The sequence below is a fragment of the Vipera berus genome (assembly GCF_964194415.1).
Source record: "Vipera berus genome assembly, chromosome: 1".
Classification (NCBI taxonomy): Eukaryota; Metazoa; Chordata; class Lepidosauria; order Squamata; family Viperidae; genus Vipera; species Vipera berus.
Genome location: NC_138202.1, coordinates 169,418,259 through 169,445,839, shown reverse-complemented (window position 1 = coordinate 169,445,839; position 27,581 = coordinate 169,418,259). Strand labels below are relative to the sequence as shown.

General features: G+C 40.4%; 1 protein-coding gene across 8 annotated transcripts in view; it reads right to left on the bottom strand.

Annotated features, from left to right (window-relative positions):
* The window catches only part of PMS1 (PMS1 homolog 1, mismatch repair system component), a 115,401-nt gene that overhangs the window by 69,657 nt on the left and 18,163 nt on the right, over positions 1 to 27,581 (bottom strand). For all 8 annotated transcript variants that reach the window (XM_081339065.1, XM_081339063.1, XM_081339064.1 and 5 more), the window contains exons 6-10: positions 13,541 to 13,655; positions 7,512 to 7,636; positions 6,645 to 6,785; positions 5,558 to 6,432; positions 3,990 to 4,448 (exon numbers count right to left, since the gene is read on the bottom strand). In XM_081339065.1, the coding sequence (XP_081195191.1) occupies positions 3,990 to 4,448; positions 5,558 to 6,432; positions 6,645 to 6,785; positions 7,512 to 7,636; positions 13,541 to 13,655 (1,715 nt within the window). The remainder of the gene's footprint in view (positions 1 to 3,989; positions 4,449 to 5,557; positions 6,433 to 6,644; positions 6,786 to 7,511; positions 7,637 to 13,540; positions 13,656 to 27,581) is intronic.

The following is a 27,581-nucleotide window of genomic DNA, read 5'->3' as shown; positions in this document are numbered from 1 at the left end:
GTGTGCCCATGGTCACATATTAAAATTCAAGTGCTTGGCAACATGTATTTATGACAGTTGAAGTGTCCCTGGGTCATATGATCACCACTTGCAATCTACCAAAGGGTTCAAAGCAAGCAAAGTCAATGGAGGAAGCTTGATTTTTTTTAATGAATGTGTGATTTATTTAATGACTGTGACAAAAGGGTTATAAAAACAGGTGTGATTCAACAACCATACAGCTAAGCAATCGAAATTCCTATCCCAATCGTGATTGTAAGCTGAGGACAACCTTATAATAAAACCTGTATTTGAAAAAGCCACAGCCTTTACATACCTGGGGTAATACACTATTTAGTATATTTATGTCTATTTAGCAGACATCATTTAGCAGAGTACAGAAGCAGCGAACAAAACTTTACAATAATTACAATAATAATATCTAATACCAGAGAAAGCAAAACAAGGAAAGAAACTGCGTTCTTGCAACAACAGTTTGGTTAAAAGTCCAAAAAAGAAGGCAGCAAGCTGTAGGGGAGTTTCTGAGTAAAGAAAAAACAAATGTTGTCAGCACTAAAGGACAACGGGGCTGACCAGTTCTTCATTGTTTTATCAAACTCACAAAAACTTAGCAGCCAAGACCTGGTAGGTTATATTACCCCCAAGTACGTAAAGGCTGTGGCTTTTTCAATGGCTTCAAAGTCCTGGGTTGGAAAATCAGCTCAAACCTTTCTGCAGGACTGACAAAGTGGGGATCCAAGATTTAGAGACTGAAAATGACTTGGTTATAGCTTATCCTTGAGCCTGCAGCTTCTTTTCCTAGAAAGGCATTTGTGAGCTTGAGAATCTGTACCTCCCAACCTGTTTGATAAAGGCCTGACAGTGGGAGGCCATGTTAGTAAGAAGGCTTTCACCCAAACATAGCAAACACAGAATAATATTAGAAGGTGAAAGTTTGATGCTACTTCAATTTAGGTATATACGGAAAGTGAAATTCAAGAAATTTCAGGCAACCTCTGTCGACTCCCAACAGTGTCATAATAACTGAAGAGAACAAAAAAAATGGATATAAAAGGTAAAACTACAAATGAAAGAACCCAAGCAAACTTGAAAATGAATGTCACATTTTTAATAGAGCAGATAATGAAAAGATTGAAGAGATAGATGCCCTTTCAGCTTGGCACCAATGAAAAATGGCTTCGGTCAAAAGATTTTTCTATCACTTGAACGTGATTCAGAGCCCCCAATAAAAGAACATCTACTCCCATCTCATACTACAACTATTTCACAGAACACGATCTGTTAGTGAACAAAGATAGGTCTTCTCCCTGACTTGGAACTACTAGTCAGCATTAGACTTTGGATTAAGTTAGGGGAATGCATTCCAGGGCCTTTTGAATCCTGTTGCTGCTGCCAAAAGTTGGCATAATAGTACGTGCTAGTGGGATCAGCCTCTGAAGACTTGAATTATTTTCCTTAGGGTGAATGAAGCCTTCTAAGAATCAATGAAACAGTCTACAGTTTAAAAGGTAACGTTTGCAAAGATATACTTGGTTACTGAGGAGGGAATCTCAACTAATACTACAGTAGAAATAACTATAAAGAAATGGGGGGCTTATTACACCTCGCAATTAACCTCTCTTACTCCTTGATGTTTAGTGAGTTCCCTTTTCACTAAAGGGAACTCTCCACTGTTGAATGTGCCTCAAATAAGGCTATTCTCCAAGAACACAACGATGAGAAAGTATTTGCTTGTGAAAATGTGTTGCACCCAAAGTTCAGCGGGATTTTGTGTTGCAGCAGCTAAATGAGACTGCCAGAAAATCCTAACAGCGATTCTTTTTAGGAGACAATTCCATGTTCCAAGGTTCCGAATGAACCCCCCTTTCTAGCAAGCTCATACTCTTAAATGAGCTTTTAATGAATTGTAGGGCCTCTATATTCTTCTAAACTACAGGTAATTCTTGACTTGCAACAGTTTGTTTAGTGGCCGTTCAAACCTACAACGGCACTGGAAAAAAGTGACTTATGACCGTTTTTCATACTTACGGCCACTGCAGCACCCTTAGGGTCATGTGATCAAAATTTGGCTGCTTGGCAACTGGTTCATATTTATGATGGTGGCAGTATCCTGGAGCCATGTGAACAGCTTTTCCGACCTTCTGACAAGCAAAGTCAATGGGGAAGCCAGATTCACTTAACAACCATGCTGCCACCTTAACAACTGCAATGATTCACTTAACAACTGTGGCAAGAAAGGTTGTAAAAGGGGGCAAAACTCACTTAACAAATGTCTCCCCTAGCAACATAAATTTTCGGCTCAGTTCTGGCCATTAAGTCGGGGACTACCTGTAATGGGACTCTATTCCTGTCCTAACTACAGATATAAACACCATACACAGTGCTGCTTAAAAGTTTGTGAACTCTTTTGAATTTTCAATATTTCTGCATAAATATGACCTAAAATGTGATCTGTTCTCCACACAGGTTCTAAAACAGGAATTAACCCAAAGCTACATAATTGTTTGTGGCAAAATCATTTCAACCTTTAGGATTATCAGTGCATTTGAAGGGGAGATTAGAATCAGACTTTTCAATCAGTGTGATGATAATTAAGTTTATGTTTAGAAGGCCCTGACTGAATCCCCTATCAAAATCTGATCTTTACATGCAGGGTTGTAGATATGTCATGGCTTCAACAAAGATTTCTGAGAACCACCAAAAAACACTTGTTGATGCTCGCTAGCCAGAAAGATTTCAAAACTTTTTCCAAAGAGTTTGGACTCCACCGGTCCAATATAAGGCAGATTGTGAACAAATGAAGGCATTTTAACATTATGGTTGTCCTCCCCAGGAGTGGTTGAGGATACAAATTTGTGGCTTTGGATCATTTCCCTCAATAAACCAATGAGCAAAGGTAATGTATTTTACTGATTTCTTTAACTGGCTTCTCTCTCTGTAATTTTAGGACTTGTGTGGAAAACAAACTTTTAAGCTCCACTGTATCATAAACAACAGCATTTATTGTGCCGAATTACTACCTCCTTTCACAACATAACACAAGAATCTACTGTTTATCTTCCTCTTTTCTGGAGTCACAGTTCTAGCTGCATGGTTTTTATTTTTTATTTTATGTATTATTTTTTATAAACAAAAACAATTCCAACATACTTCCTCTTCTTATTTTCCCCTCAACAATCCTGTGCGAAGAGTTGGGCTGAGACAAAGTTGATTGGCCCAACTAGTGTTCATGGCTGACTCGGCTCTCCTTATTTATGTTACCCATGCTTAAACCACTTCTAACATTATACATGTCATTAAAGCTCTACAACTGACTGACACTGTTTCAACTGAAGGCAGCTCATCAGGTATATCTCAAATCTCCATGAACTGTAAGTACCAAGGGACTTTCCACTGGCACAAAAGACACCACAGATAACATTATAATTATTTTGAGTGAAAGAATAGATGCCAAGTGTTTCTAAACTTTTCATGCCATTAATCTTTTTTTGGGGGGGGGGGAATTGTTTTAAGCATTCCAGAGGAGCAACAGAATCATTTGAAAACTAATAACCAATAAATGTAATGGCGTTAAAATAGCTCCTGTATGCAGTCCTGTTCCATTTCTACAGTTAAGAGTAATTAATCTAAAATCTTATGAAAAGCAAATTATCCAGTGAATCTATCTAAAATCCTAACCAGTATTTAAACAAGGTATGTATTTCCTGTACTGCCATTTAAATATAAGTGTTTAAAAAATACAGACTTCTAATAGTAAATGCCTTATCTTATTGTACTATTTACGCCTGTTATATACCCCTAAATCTTTTGAATTTTATCATCCAAAATACGTTTTTATTACTAAATGGTTTATTTTAATATGTGGCTTTTTACTTGTTTCATTTTATCACGTGTACAATCTAATTTAGAAAATAAAAATACAAATCAAAACCTATGCTTTCCTGTTTACTTAAGATGGATATACTTCTAGAATGTTATTTTCATTTTACCTCTCAGTTAATATAATAGGAGGGTCCAATTTCTCTATAGGAAGCTTATGATTTTCAATTAGCTTTTTGAAGAGAAGGGCTTCTTCCATCCTGTATGGATTTAGCATCTCAATTTTTTCCTCAGAGGCAAGTATCCATGCATCAGGAAAATTCAGAAGGCGAATTAAGCAAGATTCCTTGTTATCTGCCTTTTTATATTCAAGCCTTTGAAGTTTTTCTTTGAATGCATCCATGGAGAAAGGCAGTTGTACAGTTTTTATTGCTTGGTAATCATCATGCTTTTTCCTTATTTGCGAATTAAAAAGGGTGTCCAATTTTTGCTGATTATTTAAGCAGTCTTTTAGTTTAATCTTATGTCTTTTCTCTCTCTCCCTCATTGATGTTTGTATATTCTGACACATAGCTTTTCTGCTTTGCCTGTTGTATCGTTCCAGATCTTTGTCAGCTTTTTCCTCGTATCTTATATAAAGAAAAAGAATGGAAAAGAACAGAGTGCATGAATTGTGTTAGCACAAAGTGTTATAATAAATACATAATGTGTTGCTTTTTGTACCAAAAACAATCTTCCTGCTTCATTTTAATAGTTTTAAGTTTCATTAAGTCACTATATTTTCAATATCAATTCCTTTTTAATACAAATATGGAGACTATATTATAGCTACAGTTCATTATTTGGATTAATTTATTTCTGTAAAAAACAAAAACATATATATCAGAACTGTGTTCAGTAATGATGGATTGTAGCCAACATTTTCCACAAGCAGTAAAGAGAACCAAAGACAAAATGGATCCCTCCTCCTCCATATACAGGTAGTCCTCAACTTACAACAATTCATTTAGTGATCATTCAAAGTTACAACAGCACTGAAAAATGTGACTTATGACTCTTTTTCAAAGTTATGACTTTTGCAGCATCCTCATGATCAAGTAATCAAAATTCAAATGCTTGGCAACTGGTTTGTATTTATGACCGTTGCTCTGTCCCAAGGTCATGTGATCATCTTTTGCGACCTTCTGACAAGCAAAGTCAACAGGGAAGCCACATCCACTTAACAACCAGGTTATTGACTTATCAAGTGCAGTGATTCACTTAACAACTGTGGCAAGAAAGGTTGTAAAATGGGGCAAAATTCGCTTAACAAATGTCTCACTTAACAATGCAAACTTTGGGCTCAATTGTGGTCATAGGCTGAGGACTACCTGTATCTTATATCTATGCAGAAACGATGTAAAGCAAAAGGGAAAAATCCTTTTGCATGAAATTAGTCTATTTGCAAATTGCTGGATGCTGTCCGTATTCTATCGCGTGCAGAAAATGACTTTTCCTCAAAACATTATCCCTTACTAGCTCCTTGGGAGAGTTAGATCCAGAAAACCATGAAGTTTGCTTCCTTCTTAAATGTTGGCTATTCATAAAACAGTGGTATTAAGTTGAACTGTAATTGCAGCTACACTAATCAAAACACATCTTATCACAGTCAACGAAAATATTTTTTATTTGTTGGATTTATATCCAGTCTATTTTAAACTGACAAGTTTTAATACAGAATTAAGGTCAACAATCTTACTTCTTTTTTTCTTCTTCATTCAATGAGTTCCACATTGCTTCCATTTTCAGCCGTAGTTTTTCTGAGTTTAATTTGGCAATTTCACTCAATGAATCAGGAGAAGAATCTTGAACAAAAAGTTCAAATGCTGACATGGATTTCCTGATAGTCTTATTGCTAATTAAGTCATAGGCTGTAATCTGACCCATTTTATCTTTTATCACATTTGTTTTTTTAACAGTTTGATTGTTACTTTCTTCTTGAAGTTTTGCTAAGCCACCCTTTTTCTTTTGACTTCTTACTTCATCCATATTTGGAATTAAAATCTGAACTGGTTCCAGATTTTCTGCTCTGGAATTTTTAAATGCATTCCCCAGACTCCATTTATCAGCAGTGATTTCAGATGAATCTGCAGAGGTTTTAGCTCTTTCTCTTTCGTCTTGAAAACCGTAATTTCTTGAATCACTCTCCATACTATTTTCACACTGAATGTCCATTGCACTATTATTATCTACATTAAATATTTCCTTATTCTGTTGATCTTGACAAAGTACATTATTTGGTTGGTTATCCTGAAATTGATCATATCCAACTATTTCATTATCAGGTATTTTAATTTCAGTAGAAGTATCATGAGAATAATGATTATATATAGTTTGATTGCCAACTAATCTGTTTTCCTGCACATTAGCATTTTGTATGTCATTACTAAGTGAAGATTGTGAAGTACAAGAAAGTGGATTTACTCTTGTACAAGACTGGGTTATAACTTCTTGTTCAGCTTCATTAATATCTTTTGAGGTATTGTTGGTTGCATTCATTTCATAAGACACAGAGCTATTTAATGGTCCATATAATAATATCAAGCTCTCTTCAATAGCAAGACAGATAGATTCCTAAAAAATTGAAGAAATAATTCAATAAAAATATATTACTTATTGTTGCAGAACAATTTATTTATCCTCAGGCCACAAGAATTTTACCCTTTTTAAAAGCCAAGTAATATTAAAAGAACACAAACAATTATTTTACTGCATCATCATAGTAAAATCTCTATTACGGTATCTAATTACATATTAAAAAAGAGAAAAAGACTTAAAGACTCTACCTTATTATGTATTAATACTTGAGATTTATCTGGTATTAAATTGACATCCACAGCAGATGGAGGAACAGTAATGTTGAGAAAGAAAATCGGGAACAATCGATAAAAATCCTTGTGTAATATGCTATAGTACTGTTGAACAAGCTAAAATATTCATAAAAAAGAATAAAATTAAACTCAATAACTTTAAATTGAAATAGCAAATTATTGCTAGAATCTAATGGATTACTTTTCATAAAAAAAATGTGTAGGGAATATTTCTTTTCCCCATGGTAACCTTTCCTGTGTAAAGCTGCTCTGAAGGAGCAGTGCTATAGCAGAACTTTGCTTCTATGACTCTGGATTCCCTACTATAATTGTTTATATCTTTGAGTATATATAGCCAGAATTATAGTCACATATCTGGGTTGAGGAAAGAAATAGCAGCTTTTATTAGGCTGCAATAATACTTTGTTGCTGGTAAGGTGACATGCTACAAGAATGTAATACTATTTCACCTGGTATGTTCTAAATGCATGCTGATGCAGTAGTTCCCTGTGTTAGAATAGGCAAACTACTGCACAATAGTAATTACTGAGGAACTATATTTAAAAAATATATTTTCACAGTTAATATGGTAACTTTTAATTTTACCTTAGGTTAAAGAGGAGGAGGAGGAGGAGGATGACCTACAACAACTAAGAATTGCATCTCTATGCCATGCTAAGGTGGAATAAAATTCTAAAACTAAAAGGAATTTCAAAACAACTTGTGATACAGGCTTGCATTCTAATGTACAAAGTTAAAATGTGAGTTCAAGACTGCCATAGCTACCTTTTGATTTAAACAATGTTTTTGTAAATCACAGAAATAGGATTGAAAAGGCAGTACCTTAAGAATTTCTTTTTGATACACTGGCCGGCTGTTTATAAAAATGAAACTTCTTTCTGAGTTCGACTGACTTGTCAAACCTCTATCTGAATCAGGCTTTGGAACAAAGCCACTGAAAGATATCTATAATGATAATAAATGTAAAATATCATTAAATAACACTGAATCACATAATAACTCTTCTATGAATAATAAGAAAGATTAAGGAAAAAAAACAGATTCTGGTTAAAGTTAAAAAAAATGTAGGGTAGACAGCATCACCACCAGATTGATTCGTAACTGACTGACCAACTGTACTCAATGTGTAGTCCTTAATAGAACTACATCTGCATGGAGGGAAGAATGAAGTGGGGTACCCCAAGGTTCTGTCTTAGGCTCAATACTCTTCAACGTCTTCATAAATGATTTAGATGAGGGACTAAAGGGGAACTCATTAAATTTGCAATAACACCAACACAGAAGGATCTCGACAGACTTGGAACACTGGATCCCATCTAACAAAATGAAGTTCAGTGGTGAGAAAAGTAAGGCTTACACTTAGGTAAGAAAAGAACAATGGACAGGTATAGAATTGATGGAACCTGACTCAATAACAGTAACTGTAAGAGGGATCTTAAGAGTCCTAGTGGACAATCACTTAAATATGAGTTAGCAGTGTGCTGCAGCCACCAAAAAAAAGCCAATGCAGTTTTAGGGTGCATTAATAGAGGGGCAGAATCAATGAATTAATACCACTTCATATTGCCTTGGTAAGACCACATATGGAATACTGCATCTAGCTTTGGTCGCGACAATATAAAAAAGATGTTGAGACTCTATAGAAAGAATTCAGAGAAGAACCAAAAAGATGGAAGAGGCATCGCTCCGTCATGGCGCCACGCGCATTCCCTTTGCTCAAGTGGGTGGCCAAAGCAGGACTGGCTGGCAGTGCCCTCTACCTGGTTTACTCCCAGGGGCTGCTGGGTAGCAGCGATAAAGGGGCCCACGCCCTCCATAAAGCCAAAGCAGCTGTTCCTCCAGCTGTGGAAGAATGGACAAAGTATTTCGGCTGGCAGCTGTCAGAGGTCCCAAAAACTGAATTTTCTCTCTGCAATGCCTGGAACTCAGGGGTCCGTACTGTCATTCAGTTATTCTTTCTATGATCTCATGTATCCATCCCATCAAGCCCAAAGAAAGTCCAGAATGGTATATAGGATGGGCATAGGCCATAGGCAAAGGGTTGGATATATGACCTCCAAGGTCCCTTTCAACCCTGTTATTCTATGTTCTTTAATGCAAATATAGAAGTAAAATAATTCAAAAAAATAAAAGGCTGAGATACTGAGAAATAAGCTGACTCTAACTTTAACTATCTCTTTTACCTCTAGGGCAGGGGTAGGCAATCTTGGCTCTTTTATTTATTTATTTATTTATTAGTTTTTATAAACCGCCCTTCTCCCGAGGGACTCGGGGCGGTGTACAGAGGAAGGAATGTATACAGATTGAACAATAAAAATAATAAGAAACACTAATGAAAACAAACTGGGACCCCAATTAACGCTATCATGCCAGGCCGGACTGCTGGAACAGGAAAGTTTTTAAGTCGCGACGGAAGGTACGGAGGTCAGGGGCCATCCGGATTTCGGTTGGTAAGCTGTTCCAGAGGGCTGGCGCACCCACTGAGAATGCCCTCCCCCTGGGGGCCACCAGCCGACATTCCTTGAGCGGTGGCACCCTGAGGAGGCCCTCTCTGTGGGAGCGCACAGGACGGTGGGGTGCTGACATTGGCAGAAGGTGCTCCCGTAGGTAGTCCGGACCCATGCCATGTAGGGCTTTGTATGTCATTGTTAGCACCTTGAACTTCACACGGAAGGCAACCGGAAGCCAGTGCAGCGCACGGAGGAGAGGTGTGATATGGGAGTATCGGGAGGCTCCCAAGAGTGTCCGTGCCGCCGCACTTTGCACCAGTTGAAGCTTCCGAGTGGATCTCAAGGGCAGCCCCATGTAGAGAGCGTTACAATAGTCTAGGCGAGAGGTCACAAGGGCATGGGTGACTGTACGTAAGGAATCCAGGTCCAGATAAGGCCGTAGTTGGCGAACTAGTCGAACCCGGGAGAAGGCCCCCTTGGTCACAGCTCCTATGTGGTCTTCCAGGGAGAGCTGCGAGTCTAGGAGGACACCCAGGTTGCGGGCCCTATCAACAGGGGGAAGTAACTTGTCCCCAATGTTAAGCAGTGGGACGTTCTGAATATCCTGGCTTGCCGGTACGTACAGCCATTCAGTCTTGTCCGGGTTCAGTTGAAGCCTGTTTCTCCCCATCCATTCCCGGACCGCTTTCAGGCAGCGGGACATCACGTCTAGGGCATCACTGATATTGTTTGGAGTTGAGATAAAAAGCTGGGTGTCATCAGCATACTGATGGTACCCTACTCCAAAACTGCGAATGATCTCACCCAGCGGTTTCATGTAGATGTTGAACAGGAGAGGCGAGAGGACCGACCCCTGAGGGACTCCGCAAGCAAGAGGCCTCGGGGTCGACCTCTGTCCCCCTGTCAGCACCGACTGCGAGCGACCCTGGAGAAAGGAGGAGAACCAACGCAGAACCGTGCCTCCCACTCCCAGTCCCCTGAGGCGTCGCAGCAAGATACCATGGTCGATGGTATCGAAAGCCGCCGAGAGGTCTAATAAGACTAGGACAGAGGAATGGCCCCTGTCCCGGGCTCTCCAGAGATCATTCATCAGAGCGACCAATGCCGTCTCCGTGCTGTAGCCCGGCCTGAAACCCGATTGGTATGGGTCTAGATAAACCGCTTCATCCAGGATCTGAGGAAGTTGGTGCGCCACCACGCTCTCAACAACCTTCGCAAGGAAGCGAAGATTGGAGACTGGACGAAAGTTATTCAAAGAGGATGGGTCCAAGGTGGGCTTCTTGAGGAGAGGTCTCACCACCGCCTCCTTCAAGGCGGTGGGGAAGTGACCCTCACTCAGAGAAGCAGAGATGACCGCTAGGAACCAGCCTCATGTCCCCTCTCGAGCTGCATAGGCCAGCCAGGAAGGGCACGGGTCCAGTAAGCATGTGGAGGAGCTCAACCTTCTCATAATCCTGTCCACTTCCTTAGGAGTTACAGGATCAAATTCTTCCCAGATGACATCGACAAGACTGTCCATGTCTTGTTCTTCCATCTCAGCCCAGTTGGAGTCCAGGCCAGTTCGAATCCGAGCAATTTTATCCAGCAGATATTGACCAAATTCCTCGGCTCGACCCTGCAAGGGTTCCTCCCTCACCTCTTGGTTTAATAGGGAGCGAGTCACCCTGAACAAGGCAGCCGGGCGATTATCTGCGGACGCGATGAGGGTGGAAAAGTAGTTGGATTTTGCCACCCTTATCGCAGCGAGATAAGACCTGGTGAGGATTCTTAGTCGCAATCGGTCGGATTCGGATCGACTGGATCTCCAACGGCTCTCTAGGCCCCGTCTCCGACGCTTCATCTCCCGGAGCTCCTCGGTGAACCATGGGGCTCGCTGGGATCTGCGCCGGGTCAGAGGCCGCAAGGGTACAACTCGGTCCAGAGCCTCCGTGGCTGCCTTTTCCCAGGCTTCCACTAAGGCATCCGCCGAGCTGTGAGCAGGGGGTGCATGCGTGTCCCTAAGCGCTGCCTGGAACTTATCAGGGTCCATTAGGCGCCTAGGGCGGTACCATCTGACTGGCACCGTGCACCCACGGTGGGGGGTGGCAAGGGGGAAGTCTAGCCGCAGGAGGTGGTGATCGGTCCATGACAGGGGCGTAACAGTTGTGGCACCCCCACCGATATCATCACGCCACCGTCCAGACAAGAACACCAAGTCTGGGTTGTGGCCTCTCTCATGAGTCGGCCCAGAAATTATTTGCAACAGGTCCATGGCCGCCATGGAAGCCATGAACTCCCGAGCCAGTTCGGACGATCCTCCCAGGGACGGTAGATTAAAGTCGCCCAAGACCATGAGTCTTGGGAATTCAACCACCAACCCTGAGAGGACATCGAGTAGCTCGGGTAGGGCCGCCGCTGCACGATTAGGTGGTAGGTACGCCAGCAGCAGGCCCAACTGCGCCCCTGGGCCGTATCTCAGTAGGAGAGACTCACACCCGACCATCTGAGGGACGGTGGTCTCTCGCGGGCTAAGGGATTCCCTGATGATAACTGCCACTCCCCCGCCCCTCCCATGAGCCCGGGGCTGGTGCAGTACCTGGAAACCTGGCGGGCAGAGGTCAACCAGAGGAACACCCCCCTCTGGGCCCAGCCAGGTTTCCGTGATGCAGGCCAGGTCCGCATGCTCACTCTCCACTAGGTCACGAATGAGGTGAGCTTTGTTAGCTACGGACCTTGCATTCAGGTAGACCAGCCTTAGCATGGGAGGGTGCGCACCTTTGCTCCCGGGTCCTCCGGGGGAGAACAGAGGGTCGGAGCGTCTCACCGCTTGTACAGAGCGGAGATGACACTCCCGGTGACGATACGGCCCTCTGTCTGTGCACCTTCTGCCATTCCCCACCATCCTAGGGATGGGACGTTTGTCAGTACGCCACTGGGTGTTATCGGCGACTGGTCCTCGTTGTACGCCGTCGCGAACGGCCGTGGGCCTGGCATGCGTTATGGTGGCTGGAAGGCGTGCCTTTCCCGCGCAACCATAGTCTTCTCCCTCCCCCCTCCCTAACCCCACAAAAAACTTAACTAAGAACTTAATCAGGGGCCTCTTGTTGGGCTTATGCTGGAGGCCCCTGACCCTGCCCGGCCATCTCTCAGAGGCCCAGTGGTTGGGCCCGTCATCAAGATTGGATGTGATGCAGGCGGGTCGCACCCAGGAGAGTGGGGAACCCCTGAGGGCGTGCAGTACTGTGCTAGAGTATTGAACGAGCATAGTCACAGGTGGTTCCGGGAAGGCTGTCCCCTGGATGGTGAATTTGCAGGAGGGTCGAGTCGGGTAGGTGCGTTTCTGGATCGTCGCCCTGCCACTGCCACTTGGCCGGGCGAACCCCCAGAAGCAGGCCACTCCTCATCCTCTCACGATGGGTTGTGTCTCTGCTTCCGGAGGTGGTCCAGAACGTACTCTGGGTGAAGCATACCCCATAGAGCTCTCACCTCTATGGGGTTGCAGGTGTAAGGCCCAGCCACTCTGCCACCGTGGCTAGCACCCAGGCCCGTTATGTCCTGTGGGGAGAGAATGGGCAAGGATGATTGAGAGTGGGCAGAAGGCAGGATGGAGGGATCCATTAATTGGCGTCAGCTCTGGTGGTTCAGCCGCCCAAACAGTTCCCTCCCTGATCCTCTGGGCGTTGTTCCCGGCCGCAGCTCCATGGCCCCTATTGGTTGGGGACCGTCCGGAGCGTGGCCTCCCAGAGGTATGGGAGTCCCTGGTGTCATGCCCCTGCTGTTGCCGTCTCCGATCAAGGTGTCTCGAGGAGGTGGCCGCAGATGCCTCGCCGCCGCCGCTACCGCCGCTGTCTGAGGCCCCTGGGCAAAAACGGTCTAAGGCCCAGAGAGGCTGTCACCGCCGTCTTCGCCTTCGTTGCCGCCGCTTCCGTCGTACAGGGCATAGAGGAGTCGTTGGCACCCATTCGGGGCGGCTGGAAACGGCTCAGAGTGCAGGCCGGAGACGCTACGCCGTGTCCATTCCATTCCATGCTCAGGAATTCTGGGAGTTGAAATCCACGAGTCATAAAAGAGCCAAGGTTGCTACCCCTGCCATAGGGGGACCACAGATTAGGAAGCATTCCTTCAAATGACTCAGATTCAAGCAATTTAAGAACTTAAAAATAATATAGCACAGCACAGATAGAAAAAATAAAGACATTTTGATCTTTGGGATTATTCTATTAGATTCTGTAGGGGATTTTTTTGATTAGTATGTTTCATTTTTTTCAGAAAATTTATTGAAATATGGATGTTTTAATGTTTATGTTATTGTCAATTCATTAGTCAAAGACAACTCAAATGACAGCAGATTAGACATAAATAATATTAAGTCGAAATAATACTGGGAAGAAGTAATTTATGTAAAGGCTTAGAAACTTAACTTCAGATCTTCACGGTGCTGCTGAAAAGGTACCATGTTCTTCATAACAGCAGGTCCCACTACTTCCATGAAAGCCATTTTATGGTCTAGTACCCTGGTCTTCTGCCATATGATTGTCTGAAAGCCAAATTTATAACATTAAAATGAAATAAATAAATATTTATATAAATATATATAAATAAAATAAGAACAAGATCTACTCACAAACATGAGTATGAAATGGTACGCTTGTCCTGGGTTTTTAACATTCTGTTCCTAAACACAAGTACTTTCTTATGAGTACAGCATATACAGTCATGGCCGAAATTGTTGGCACCCCAGAAATTTTTCCAGAAAATCAAGTATTTCTCACAGAAAAGTATTGCAGGAACACATGTTTTGCTATACACAGGTTTATTCCCTTTGTGTGTATTGGAACACAACAAAAAAGGGAGGAAAAAAAGCAAATTGGACATAACGTCAAACAAAACTCCAAAAATGGGCCAGACAAAATTATTGGCACCCTTTCAAAATTGTGGGTAAGCAAGATTGTTTCAAGCATGTGATGCTCCTTTAAACTCACCTGGGGCATTGTGTGTCTGTGTGTCCCACGCTAAGCATGGACAACAGAAAGAGGAGAAGAGAACTGTCTGAGGACTTGAGAACCAAAATTGTGGACAAATATCAACAATCTCAAGGTTACAAGTCCATCTACAGAGATCTAGATTTGCCTTTGTCCGCAGTGCATCATTATCAAGAAGTTTGCAACCCATGGCACTGTAGCGAATCTCCCTGGTCGTGGATAGAAGAGAAAAATTGATGAAAGGTTGCAACGCAGGATAGTCCGGATGGTGGATAAGCAGCCCCAAACAAGTTCCATAGGAATGCAAGCTGTCCTGCAGGCTCAGGGAGCATCAGTGTCAGCGCAAACTATCAATCGACATTTAAATGAAATGAAACGCTATGACAGGAGACCCAGGAGGACCCCACTGCTGACACAGAGACATAAAAAAGCAAGATTACAGTTTGCCAAAGTGTACTTGAGTAAGCCAAAATCCTTCTGGGAAAACGTCTTGTGGACAGATGAGACCAAGATAGAGCTTTTTGGTAAAGCACATCATTCTACTGTTTACCGAAAATGAAATGAGGCCTACAAAGAAAAGAACACAGTACCTACAGTGAAATGTGGTGGAGGTTCAATGATGTTTTGGGGTTGTTTTGCTGCCTCTGGCACTGGGTGCCTTGAATGTGTGCAAGGCATCATGAAATCTGAGGATTACCAAAGGATTTTGGGTCGCACTGTAAAGCCCAGTGTCAGAAAGTTGGGTTTGCGTCCGAGATCTTGGGTCTTCCAGCAGGACAATGACCCCAAACATATGTCAAAAAGCACCCAGAAAGAAAGCGCTGGAGAGTTCTGAAGTGGCCAGCAATGAGTCCAGATCTGAATCCCATTGAACACCTGTGGAGAGATCTTAAAATTGCTGTTGGGAAAAGGTGCCCTTCCAATAAGAGAGACCTGGAGCAGTTTGCAAAGGAAGAGTGGTCCAAAATTCCAGGTGAGAGGTGTACGAAGCTTATTGATGGTTATAGGAAGCGACTGATTTCAGTTATTTTTCCAAAGGGTGTGCAACCAAATATTAAGTTAAGGGTGCCAATAATTTTGTCCGGCCCATTTTTGGAGTTTTGTTTGACATTATGTCCAATTTGCTTTTTTTCCTCCCTTTTTTGTTGTGTTCCAATACATACAAAGGGAATAAACCTGTGTATAGCAAAACATGTGTTCCTGCAATACTTTTCTGTGAGAAATACTTGATTTTCTGGAAAAATTTCTGGGGTGCCAACAATTTTGGCCATGACTGTACTGTTGGTCCTTTGGTATATATTGTGTAGCAACTGTCTGTCTAGAGTTCCTTACCTATTTCTTGTCCAGTGATAGATTTTTAACAACTGGGAAGTTTACAAATACGCAACTGTATAACTCTTAAAAACATTCACAAAGATGTTGGCTTTTTGATTCACAAATACCATCAGTGTGACTTCAGAAAGAAGTTAGTCAATACATTCATTACTTTGATACATTCATTACAAAACAGTAATTAATAAAATTGGAAACAGAATTCCAGAAAACAAGTATAAGATAACGATATTAAGTATTTTAAAAAAAACCCAACAGTTGAATGCTAGTACTGTGCATATGGTGAAATGCATGCAGATAGAAATCTCACATAATTCTAGTACTTGAATTACTATAAAATCCTAGTCATTTTCAAAATGAGATAAATTTTAGTACAATAATCTAGCAAAAAAAATTATAACCAATTCTACCTCATTATAGAATTCGTGTTCAGTTCATATTAAACCAATATTTAGGATTAAATATTAACAGAAAGGAAACCAGCAATTAAGAAACACCCTGCAGATTAACACTTGACGCAGCAGCCACGAAGGCCTTGGAAGAGACATTGAGATGCTGGGATCAGAATCACAAAGGCAATGGTTTTCCCCACAACATTATGGAAGTGCAAGTTGGACTCTGAAGAAGTAGGATAGAAATTGTGTTGATGCTCTGATGCTGGAAAAGTTTCTTAAGAATACTATGGATAAACAATTCCTTCAAGTGGAATATCAAACAGACCAACTCAGAATTCTCATTCAAGGCTCACATGAGCACACTTTGGACACATTATATGAAGACCATTTTTTGAAGAAACCCATAATGTACAGCATTAATGGGTGTGACTATGGAAGGTTCTGAAGAATCAGACTGGAGAAAATCTATGCAGTTACTAAGAGCTGACATCAACTTTAGAGCAATGAATGAATGGGTTTCAGAATCACTGGATTTTCCTTCTACACCAGAGAACGCCCACTAAATCAATCTGGAGTTGCAATAAGGTTCCTGCATATGCAAAATCTCCTATATATAATGTGATTAATGAATATTTAATATGATTAATGATACACAATCTACACACTTTAAAATTGAGATGTAATATAATTATGCCAGAAAGAAAATAATTAAGTCCTGCAATCTTGTAACAACAGAAGTAATATTTAAACATTTAGTTAAATATAGTTTAATCATCTAGATTGCATGTAAATTAAGATGCATGTGATACAACTCACAGTGAGGAAAACAATAAAACCAGGCCAACTTTGAAGCATGACAATCTGCTAAATACAAAGCTCAGGTAACAAAAACAGTTACTGTCCTAGGCATTTATATTTACTTTTTAATCCTAGATTGGTATCATTTCTGATTAAGATTCATAGTCTTATTTAATTTTTAAAGCCTTGATAAAGTACTACAGTACATTTATGATTCTTCATTCTATCTCACAACAGGTTTCCCGAACTATTTGATTTATAGTCTTGACTATATTCTGAAGATTATGCTATAAATACATTGTCGCACACCCCTGTATTTTCTAGGTCATATAAATCTGGGGACCATGATGAGCCAAGAATGAATCTGACTCTAGGCAGTGTGATGACTATACTATTACATACAGACTATCTTAGGTTTAGTGAAAGCTAGCCAAATATATCTTGCCTTCTGTTTCATTGAAGATTATAAGAACTGACAGTTTACAAAGTGGAACAGAACAGCCACTGGTATTAAGCACCGGGGGCATCTTCCCTGGGTAAAGCCTGTCATCTGGCTCCTGTTGATCACCGCTTGGATGTAACAAAACCCCCAGATATTTCATTACCCCTTAATCCTGGCCTTCTGCTTCCCTTACCTGAGATGGTGTTTGTGTGGGGAGGGGTGTCCTCTCCCAAACACACAACCCAGATACCCAGAGTCAACCTGGGGGGTAGGGAGTAGTAGCAGGGCCTGTAGTGCTTCAGCACTTACTTCAACACAAATGGGGCCCTAACCACATTAGGTTAAATATAATAAAAATGAAATCTAATTAAGTTTATGACTTAGGCCACCCACTTTTATTTTCTGGAATACAAGTGCCTGCTCAAATGTTTAGTGTATTCCTTGACTCTGTAAAACTTCAAGATTGCAGAAAAGAAGTTATTTTCTGCACTCATTTTGTTTCATAGGAAGCGTAGTGAATACTTCAAAAGGCAGTCCAATAGATATTAACAATATCTGTGCAGCATGCTAAGATACAAATTTTAATTTAGTTCACTAGAACTGACAGCTGGTTCATGAAACTGATTTTTGTTTTGGAGTCTACTAATCATAGTTCCTAACTTGGATGAAACAGAAAAGATGCCTAAGCGTAGTTTACTGGTTTTCCTCACTGTTGACACAAAAAAGAAAGTCAATGGGCATGTTCATATTGTACAATGCCGATTTCCTAAACAGATTCTTAAGGTTTTTTTCTTGGCACTAAGTAGAAAAATAGCCATTAAGGTTTTAATTCTAACCCAACTCAATTTGCAATGTTCTCCAGGGTAAAAATGTCTCACATTTTTTATGTAAAAAAGCCACTTTTAGCCAAGATAGATTGCTTAAGAGGCCAGATCTAGTCCACAGGCTACCAGATGGACATACCTGTTTTAAAAGTACTAATTTTAGAAACTTGGGTTACAAAGTTGCAAGCAGATGAGACCATGTGTACCACTGAAAGCTAATGCCTTATGAAAAATAATACTATCATCAGGAGTTGTTTGGATCCATAGAAGCACTGTAAAGTACTTGTAAATTCCAAAGATGAATTCAATGTCCTCAATTAACAAGCCACATTTTTTAAAAAAAAATGTTGTTTCTTAGCATACCTGGTGTTACCAATCTCAATCACAGCACAGGGTGCTATCAACTGGGACAATAATAAATCTTTGGGTCTGCTCTGCAGGATTTGAAAATTAATTTTCCTACTGGATTTTCCCACTGTCAGTGCTAAGAACAGATACTGCCACGATTGGCAGACTCAGATTTCTCCTTGCTCATCTGAACCCTCCTTTTGAAAGGGGAGGTATTCTGGAGAAGCAGATGACAGAAAAGATTTGGACAGATGAGAGAGCTAGTGAAAGAGACCATTAGAGATCCAAAGTCCAAAGGACTGCAGCCTATTGAGCTATTGTATGAATAATTCCAGCAGTTAAGCAAAGGCCAGTCACATCCTATTAAAAATTAAAACTCCCCTTTTCAATAGCAGAGGAAACATTGACATTTGTGAGACCCATAAAATACGAATTGCATTATTTGTTCTGTAAAACATAATTTGTTTGTTCTCATCTCATCCAGTCTCTCATAGCTTCCATATTTTTGAGCAAGGACCGCCAATATATTATTGCTGATGTGAAGTGACAAGGTATAACTAGGTATTATCAACATGGAGATGCTTCATCCCAAATCAACGGATTAACATTTGTAGATCAATACAGATGTTAAAATAATATGGATAGCCAGCCTTTGAGATACCTTACATGGGAACAACAACCATGACTATTCCTCTACGGTAACTATGGACTGAAACTGTCTACTCATAAACCCCATATAGAGCACACTCACTTCTTGTAAGCAGTCCAGAAAGATTTCATGGCTGATGATATTTAATACTAATGGGGAAAGCTATCAGGTCTGAACCTAATTGGGAGGAATTCAAATACGCTGCTTCATCTAGGGCTCTCTATGTCCCGCTGCATTCTACAAAGCTTCTCCCAAAAAGGGCAGATTGGAGATGGGGCAAAGTTATCTAACATGGTTAGATTGAGAAATAACCTCCGTGTCGGGGGAGGATTATTACTCCCCTATCAGAGGAGGATGGACCGTGGCTCATTCGCATGGTGAATATCAAAAAAAGAAATCCGAGGCATATTCTACTGTAAAACTTTTAATAAGAAAACAAAAGACCTAAAACTGACTACATTCTCTCATCAGGCAGAATAGAAAGTAAAGAGTAAAAGAGTAACTGTGAGAAACTTTTTCTAGACATGCGCACAAAACAGTTTGAAACCATAACATGGCTGGACATGTGAGATTCACTATGGTTACATGATAAGATAATAACACAGGTGCAGAGAGCAGGGGAAAATGTACAGATAGAAATGAGCTGCTGGCAAAACTAAAAAAAAACGGCAGTGACACTCAGGAGCAGATACATTATTGCTTCCCTCAAGGTAGATGATACCATTTCCTCTCATAAAGAGGCAGTTTTCACATATAGTATCCAAGAGGAAATCCCTCCTTAGTTACCAGAAGGACCCAAGCAGAACACGGACACCCCCCCCCCCAACACACACAAAATAGTAGAGCTAATATTACAGAAAACCCTACTTACTCCCTTGGATTGCACAAATTGAAAACATTTTCAGGTAACCTTGCAACATTATTCCCCAAAACACTCACTATACTCTAAAATAAATAAATAAATAAATATTCAAGTAACATCCACTTTTGAGCTAAATACAAGTGATTTATTCACATGGAATCTCACAAATACGTTATAGCAGTGTGCAGGAGAACCATTCCACTTACTCTTCCTGAAAACATTCTGGGTAACCATGAACAGAATGGTGCTGAATGTGAATTTGTAGATGCAATACACACAGTAGAATAATGACTTTGCAGCTCTTATTACGGTATGTATGCATGTATGTAAATTGTATATGCATCTCCCATATAAAGTTACTTTGGGCAGCATTATATAACATACAGATGTTAATATGTATGACCATATACAGTCTGTGTCTTCTAATATTCTAATACTCTAAGCAATTCTATCACCTCACTTCTAGGACCTTCTTGGCAAAGAATTGGGAAATACGTTGGCTTTGCATGCTGCCCCTTTCCAGATCCCCAATCTAGCTTTTTATCTGAGGGCAGGAAAGTGATAAGAGTACATCATTCATCACTCTCAAAGCTTCTGCCTCTATGAATCCATCATCTCTCACTCTTTGCACCCATCTACCAGTTAGCCTAAAAAAAAAGTCAGGTATTAAAATCCCTTGTGTCCTGCAGAACATATCTCCAAGGTGATTTGTACATGATACAAATGGAATTCAAATTCAAATGGCAGTTCTTGATCAGTGCCAATTCTTGATCAGAGCCAACAAGGAAATATCAGAGTAACAGGAGTATTTCCTCTTGCCTTTTTCTAGGCGAAAAAGAAAATTGACTGACCTCCCAGTATAATGCTCAGCCACTACAGGAATATTTGTGTAAGCAAACACAGGATCAGGCAATACAAAAATGAAAAAAAGCCCACAAATTTCTTTCTGATGGTATTTGACATTGATGAAATGACGTTTGCTCTTTCCTACAGCATTTTAAAATAACCGATATACCCCACAAGGTCTGAAGACACACGTTTTCACATTTTACATTAGACCTACTACTATATGTACAAGCAGCTAATATAATTTTCTGCTGTAAATGCTATGCTGCCGTTTGAAAAATGTGATGGGTGAGAAACAAGATGACTGAAGGAACTGGTAACAGGATACAAAAATGTCACCTTTAGGTCAACACTTCACATTCAACTTGTTGGGGGCTGGTGTTGTTACATTAAATATTTAACAGCTGAGAGACAGTAAGATGAGTTGGTCTCAGTCATTTCCTAGTAGACAGGTGTCCATCTTCTCCACATACACTTACTAATCAATAAGATTTTCCTATGCTAGTAAACAAGCTTTCTCTTTCCTTTTCCACATAGATATGTGCTCTCATTTTTTTTCACGCAAAACATTCCCATTAACAACGCTATTTTAGTAGGGCCCTGCAGAAAGCAACTAAAATCTTGGTATTTCCATCTGTGTTAAAATATCTACATGACATCAGAAATCCAGTTGTTATAGCTAGCCACAAGCTGCCATCTCAATTTATTATATCATTTCAAAAGAAAAAAAGTCTGACAACTCAGTTGTACAAATACCTTTTCATAGGCTCTCATTTTGGAATGGACTGAGAATTCCAACTTAATCCTAATTTGCTTCACACTTACAAAATGTAAGCAGCAATTCTCGTGTGGACCCAATCCACCTTGCTAGCATTTCTAGTAATTTTACTAATTTGAAATATTTTAAGTGGCAAAGCATTTAAACTGTTTTCCCCAAACACAAATGGGAATTCAGATTTCCACTTGTGTTTGGGGGAAACAGTTTAAGCCATCTCCTTTACACGGCAAAAAGCAGCTAAAATTTCCAGGTAGTGAAAGTATGGAAGGATTTTTTTTTACATACATTAACAGGCAAGAAATAAACATCCGATACTCCCAATCCTGTTCCAATAACAGAAATGCTTAAAAAAATCCATAACAAAAATGGTAAGAAATGACTTCCCTGTGATCATTATATTATTCAGTTTGCTTTCAAGGAACATGATGATGAAAGAGGAAAAATACCTCTTTCTAACATAACCATACTGGCAGGAGTATCAACATTATCAGTATTCAAAGAATGTCTTGGCAGGATAAACCTTCACAAAAAGATGACACACAGCTTAATCTAGGATGTCAAAATAACAGTAGTTCAAGGGATGTCTGTTCAGCAAACCATTATTTAATGCTAATGCAAAACAAAACACACTTTAGAAAAAAATATAATTATCCCAAGTTTTCATGTTCAATAATACGAAAATATAAAGATTACTAAGAAAGCAAGCCAAGTGGTATTCTTTTACAGTTTTTCAGTCTATGGGGAAAAGGGGAGAGGGTATAAAAGCACACACAGTGTGCTTTAAAAAGTTGTCAGAAATGAAATGAACAGGAGTAGGAGTGAGGATATGGAATAATATCAATCTAGTGACTGTTTTGAATATCCTCGAGTTCTTAACCGTTCTTAATGCACTAAAGATAAGGAAAAAGTCTTACCAATTGTGATTACACCACAGTTATGCATTATTTCAATACAGTTTAGAGAAGGAGGCTGGCCACAGAAGATCATAAGTGATTTCTGTTATCAACCAATGACAACAACCTATTTCTCCAGCTTCCAATTACAGGGAATAGTAACGTTTATGTATATACTGGTTTTATTCTCAGTACAATGTTCCTAATATGTTTGTAGAAAGTACATACTTACTGTAAAGTCCATGTGTATCTCCAGAAACAATGACAGTGCTATAAATGCATCAGCCAAATTTCTATGTTGTTGTTGTTGTTAGTTGCGAAGTCGTGTCCGACCCATCGCGACCCTATGGACAATGTTCCTCCAGGCCTTCCTGTCCTCTACCATCTTCTGGAGTCCATCTAGGCTCATGCCTACTGCTTCAATGACTCCATCCAGCCACCTCATTCTCTGTCGTCCCATTCTTCTATTGCCCTCAATCTTTCCCAGCATTAGGCTCTTCTCCAGTGAGTCCTTCCTTCTCATTAGGTGGCCAAAGTATTTGAGTTTTAGCTTCAGGATCTGGCCTTCTAAAGAGCAGTCAGGGTTGATCTCTAGGACTGACCAGTTTGATCGCCTTGCAGTCCAAGGAACTCGCAGGAGTCTTCTTCAGCACCATAGTTCAAAGGCTTCAATTCTTTGGCACTCAGCCTTTCTTATGGTCCAGCTTTCACTGCCATACAATGCAACTGGGAAGACCATAGCCTTGACTATACGCACTTTTGTTGACAGGGTGATGTCTCTGCTTTTTAGTGTGCTGTCTAGATTTGCCATGGCTTTCCTCCCAAGGAGCAAGCGTCTTTTAATTTCTTGGCTACAGTCCCCATCTGCAGTGATCTTGGAGCCCAGGAAAATAAAATCTGTCACTACCTCCATTAATTTCTATAGGATATTACATACCTGACGAGATTCCAAAAGAGGCTAAATATACGTTAATATGTCATAAATTAATTTACCATATGATTAACCCTGTGATGAAAGCATAGATGAAAGTTCAGAGCCATTTTTAGAACAGTAGAACGAGATACAACGCAATCATGAAGTGTGGCATGCTCTATTGACTATTTATTTAGAAGATTTATACGACTATCCAACTCCCTAATGATGACTAATTATATTGAACAGTCAGCTATATCTTTTTATTGGTAATTTTATTTAAAAAAAAATACAAGGATAAAAAAGCAATACAAACTAAAAATAAAAAAATTCTTTTACTTTTATTTTCTTTCCAAATTTTTATTTCAAATCCATCTGGACCCTTACTCTACTTGTAACTTTCCAAAATCAAAAGTTCTAATGGTTCTTTGGCTGTTTATCCTGAAGTCTTTTAAAAAAATCTTTAAACTTATACTTAAAAACTTCTTTCACTAAAAAATGAAGGAAACTCACCCGGGATTTTCAGGTCTGTTGATCCAAATGTTCCTAATAGCTGAAAAGCAGTTTGTCCAGAGAGGAATTAGAAAGAGTCAGTCTACTTGCTGGTTCTTTATTCCACTACGGTTGGCTCTACTTTTAGTTAGTCAGCTATATCCAATTCAACATTATACTCCAATCCATTCCATTCCCTAGCTCAGGGGTGTCAAACTCAATTTCATTGAGGGCCGCATCAGCATTGTGGTTGCCCTCAGGGGGCCGGGTGGGTATGGCCAGGGTGGGCGTGGCCTACTGGGTGGGTGTGGCTAGAGTGCGTATGGCCTACTGGGTGGGAATGGCCAGCTCTACATCCTTTGCATCAAGGGTGCCTATGGGGGCCTGGGCAGGAGTGGGACAGATCTGAGGGTCTCTGTCAGAAGGAGGGTCTCTGGGCCAGGGCCAAGGCAGTGGGGGCCGTTCCCTCACTGTTTCCAGGATGGCTTCGTGGGCCACATGAAACCACTTCGCGGGCCGGATCCGGCTCCCGGGCCTTGTGTTTGACATGTCTGCCCTAGCTCAACTATTTTTCCATTTTGTTGTTGTCAGTTGGCAAGCCATGTGTACTGTATATGTATAATTATATAATGTATAATGTCCGATGAGTTGCCCCAGCACAATTCCGTAATTTTCCCTAAATACTTTTGTACTTCTGCAATAGTGAGTTACTACCCATCCTTATATTACACCAATGCCTCAGTTTTGTTCATGATCATTCTGTGGCTACAAACATGCCTGTGTATCAGAAATTGAGAGACATGTTCATAACATAGTAAAACTTTGGATGGCTTTTCTGTCACAGGATGAAAGAGTTTACAATAACATTCAAAGAATAAACTTAACTCAAAGTTTCAAACATTCCAAGGCTTTATGTAGGAGATGACCAGGCTGAGTCCAAGGGAGGGGTCAAACGTGTCATCAGTCATGAGTCCCTTCATGCCCACAAGAGATCTAAGTCCAGCCCACCTTGAATTCCTTGTCTACTGCCAAACTGCTTTGACCGTTAGTTCAGATTCTTGTAGAGCGCTTAAGCTTGCAATAAATCTTTATATCCATTTAAACTGCCTGAATCTCTTGATTTCCCTAGAGCTTGACACTTAAAATAGAATTTCAGATTCAGAACCATAACTGTAATATCTTGTCTAATATTTTTTCCTTTCCTTTCCAACCAGCTATATCACTTCTTTCTACATAAAGAAAATTTCCATGAGTCCTATATTGCAACTACAGACTTTTTTCATTATACCAATATAAACTCCTAAGCTACCAATTTCAAAAACATTTCAGGATTATCCATGATCTCCAACCTTCATACTACTCTATCTATTCATTTAGATGGCTAATTTCAGCCTATTATAATATCCTCTATCTTATCTAATAAGACCTATATATTATCTTCTATGCTATAAATCTATAGATGCACTCATGTAAAAGTGTCACTTAATAAAGCAAAAAATGAAAAGCTAAGACGATATCCTTCAAACTTTGGGACAAAAAAGCATATACAAAGAATATATAAACCTAAGTACTAGAATAAAATAAAAATAAAAATAAAATGTACAGAACAGTCTAAATGTGCCTTTACATGACCAAAACATGTATCTTTTATTCGGATCAGTTTATTGTATGCGTACAAAATGATGGTGTTGAAGATCACAGAATGCAAAGGCTCTCCCTCCATAATAATTAAATGAATTTGTTAATTAAAAGTCTATTCTGGCTATTTATTTTGTTTTGTTCTAATTAGTGCTATAGCTAATGAGCGACCTCTTGTGTTAAAAGTTTTAAAACTATGCTTTTGATAGCCATGTTAACAAGAAAAAAATAGTAAACAGGCTGAAATCAACGACAACCATCTAAATAAAGATTATTTTATCTTTTGCTCAGATCACCTGTGAAAATATCTCCAGTTTCATGACACTACAATTCTCTATGGTAAACGTTTGCTGCTATTCCAAAACTAACTTCTTCTTACTATTCTAGGGGTTGCTCCTACAGCATTGGCAAGAAACAACATGTTGCTATTTTATTTCTTCCTTAACTGAAGCCATTTTTTTTAAAGGATGTATTGGTGAAAATAAAGGAAATGGCTACAAATATAAGATTATGTTGTCTGGATCTATTTCAAGAAATTCAGGGGGGGGAAAAAAAAGAAAACAAGATGATCAAGCATTGCCTGGTAGCATATGTTACACATTTCCTAAATTTGCGGCCAAAACCCCATATATGTAATCTATGTTTTAGGTCTGATTTTCAAGAACTATGTGTTTCTCCCGTTTACCCTAAAGGCTATGAATGCATCTTATATTTTGACTCTAACTTGGGTCAAAAGTGAAAGTTATACCCCCAACAATGAGCAGAAAAATTTGTTGTTTTTTTCTAACTGTGTTCACAGGTATAACATTTTCTGCAGTATCATCTCAATGCCGTGGAACCATGTGAAACCAACTTGGGCCACGAACGAATTAGTTGGAGGTAAAATAAGCAATCTGACGGGGGAGGGGGAGGTAACTTTCCATTGCAGCAAATATTTCTAAACAATTGTTAATTGGATTCATTTAGCCCTCAGACAGCTTTGGGGTCTCAGTAAATGTACATGATCTTTCCAGGATCGTATTTCTTTCTTATTAAAGAATATTACCTGATTTTTTTTAAAAAAAACTAAACATACGCAAACATGTTTGTGGAGATTCCCAGTCGTCCAGGTACGGTTGTCCCAAAGGTGCTTTTTTTCCTGCAGCCAGGAAGGCTCCACACACATTTGGACTTCTCAGGTTATCCTGGGGACACAGGTAAACCTCCAAAATGGTTTCAGCGACTCTCTAAAGCACGGGTGTCAAACTCGCCGCGTCATGTGACGTGTCGCGACGTAGCATGACTTTTTTCGGCACTGCCGGAGCTGGGGTGGGCGCGGCCTCCGTATGATGCAACCGTCTTGCCGGTCAGCAGTTTTGACACCCCCGCTCTAAAGGACTGCAAACGACCATCTGTCTGCAAGCATCACAAATCCTTCCATTCTCCATTATCTAGTCAGAGCTGAAGGAGCTTCTTGGAGGAGAAGTGAAACGACTTCAAAAGAAACACAAGGAAGTCCAGTTGCCCCTTGAAAAAAAGCACCTTTGAGACAGCCTTGGTGGAGCAGTGGGCTAATGCCTCCTTAAGTAACACCAGCTGCCTGCAATTAGTGCAGGTTCGAGTCCCACCAGGCTCAAGGTTGACTCAGCCTTCCATCCTTCCGAGGTAGGTAAAATGAGGACCCAGATTGTTGGGGGCAATTAAGCTGACTTTGTAATAATGCCGCTTGGTGTGTGTGTGAAAGCCCTAATAAGCAGGCATATACATAGAATGAAGGCTACTGCTAAGCACATTGATTTGTGCTTTAAATTGCAAGCCGCCATGAGTCTTCGGAGAAGGGCGGGATATAAATGGGATTTTTTAAAAAAAAACTATACCTGGATGACTGAGAACCTCCATAGACATTTAGCTACGCACTTTGGGATGAACACCCTTCAAATGGTGAGAGGCTATGAACGGATTTCCAGAAAATATTGCAGACCACAGGAACTATTTGTGCTTTAGTTTGAGATTCAGACAGCACAGACTCATACCCAAACAGCTTGTGCCTGTTTTCAACAGTGAAGCGACACAGGGAAGAAAACATCCTGCAGCCAGGAAGGCTTCACACACATTTACACTTCTCAGGTTACCCTGAGGACACAGGTAAACCTTCAAAATGGTTTCAACGACTTTCTAAAAAGGACTGCAAAATGACCAGCTGTCTGCAAGCAATATAAATCCTTCCACTCCCCACCATCTAGTCAGAGCTGAAGAAGCTTCTTGGATGAGAAGCCAAATGTCTTCAAAGAA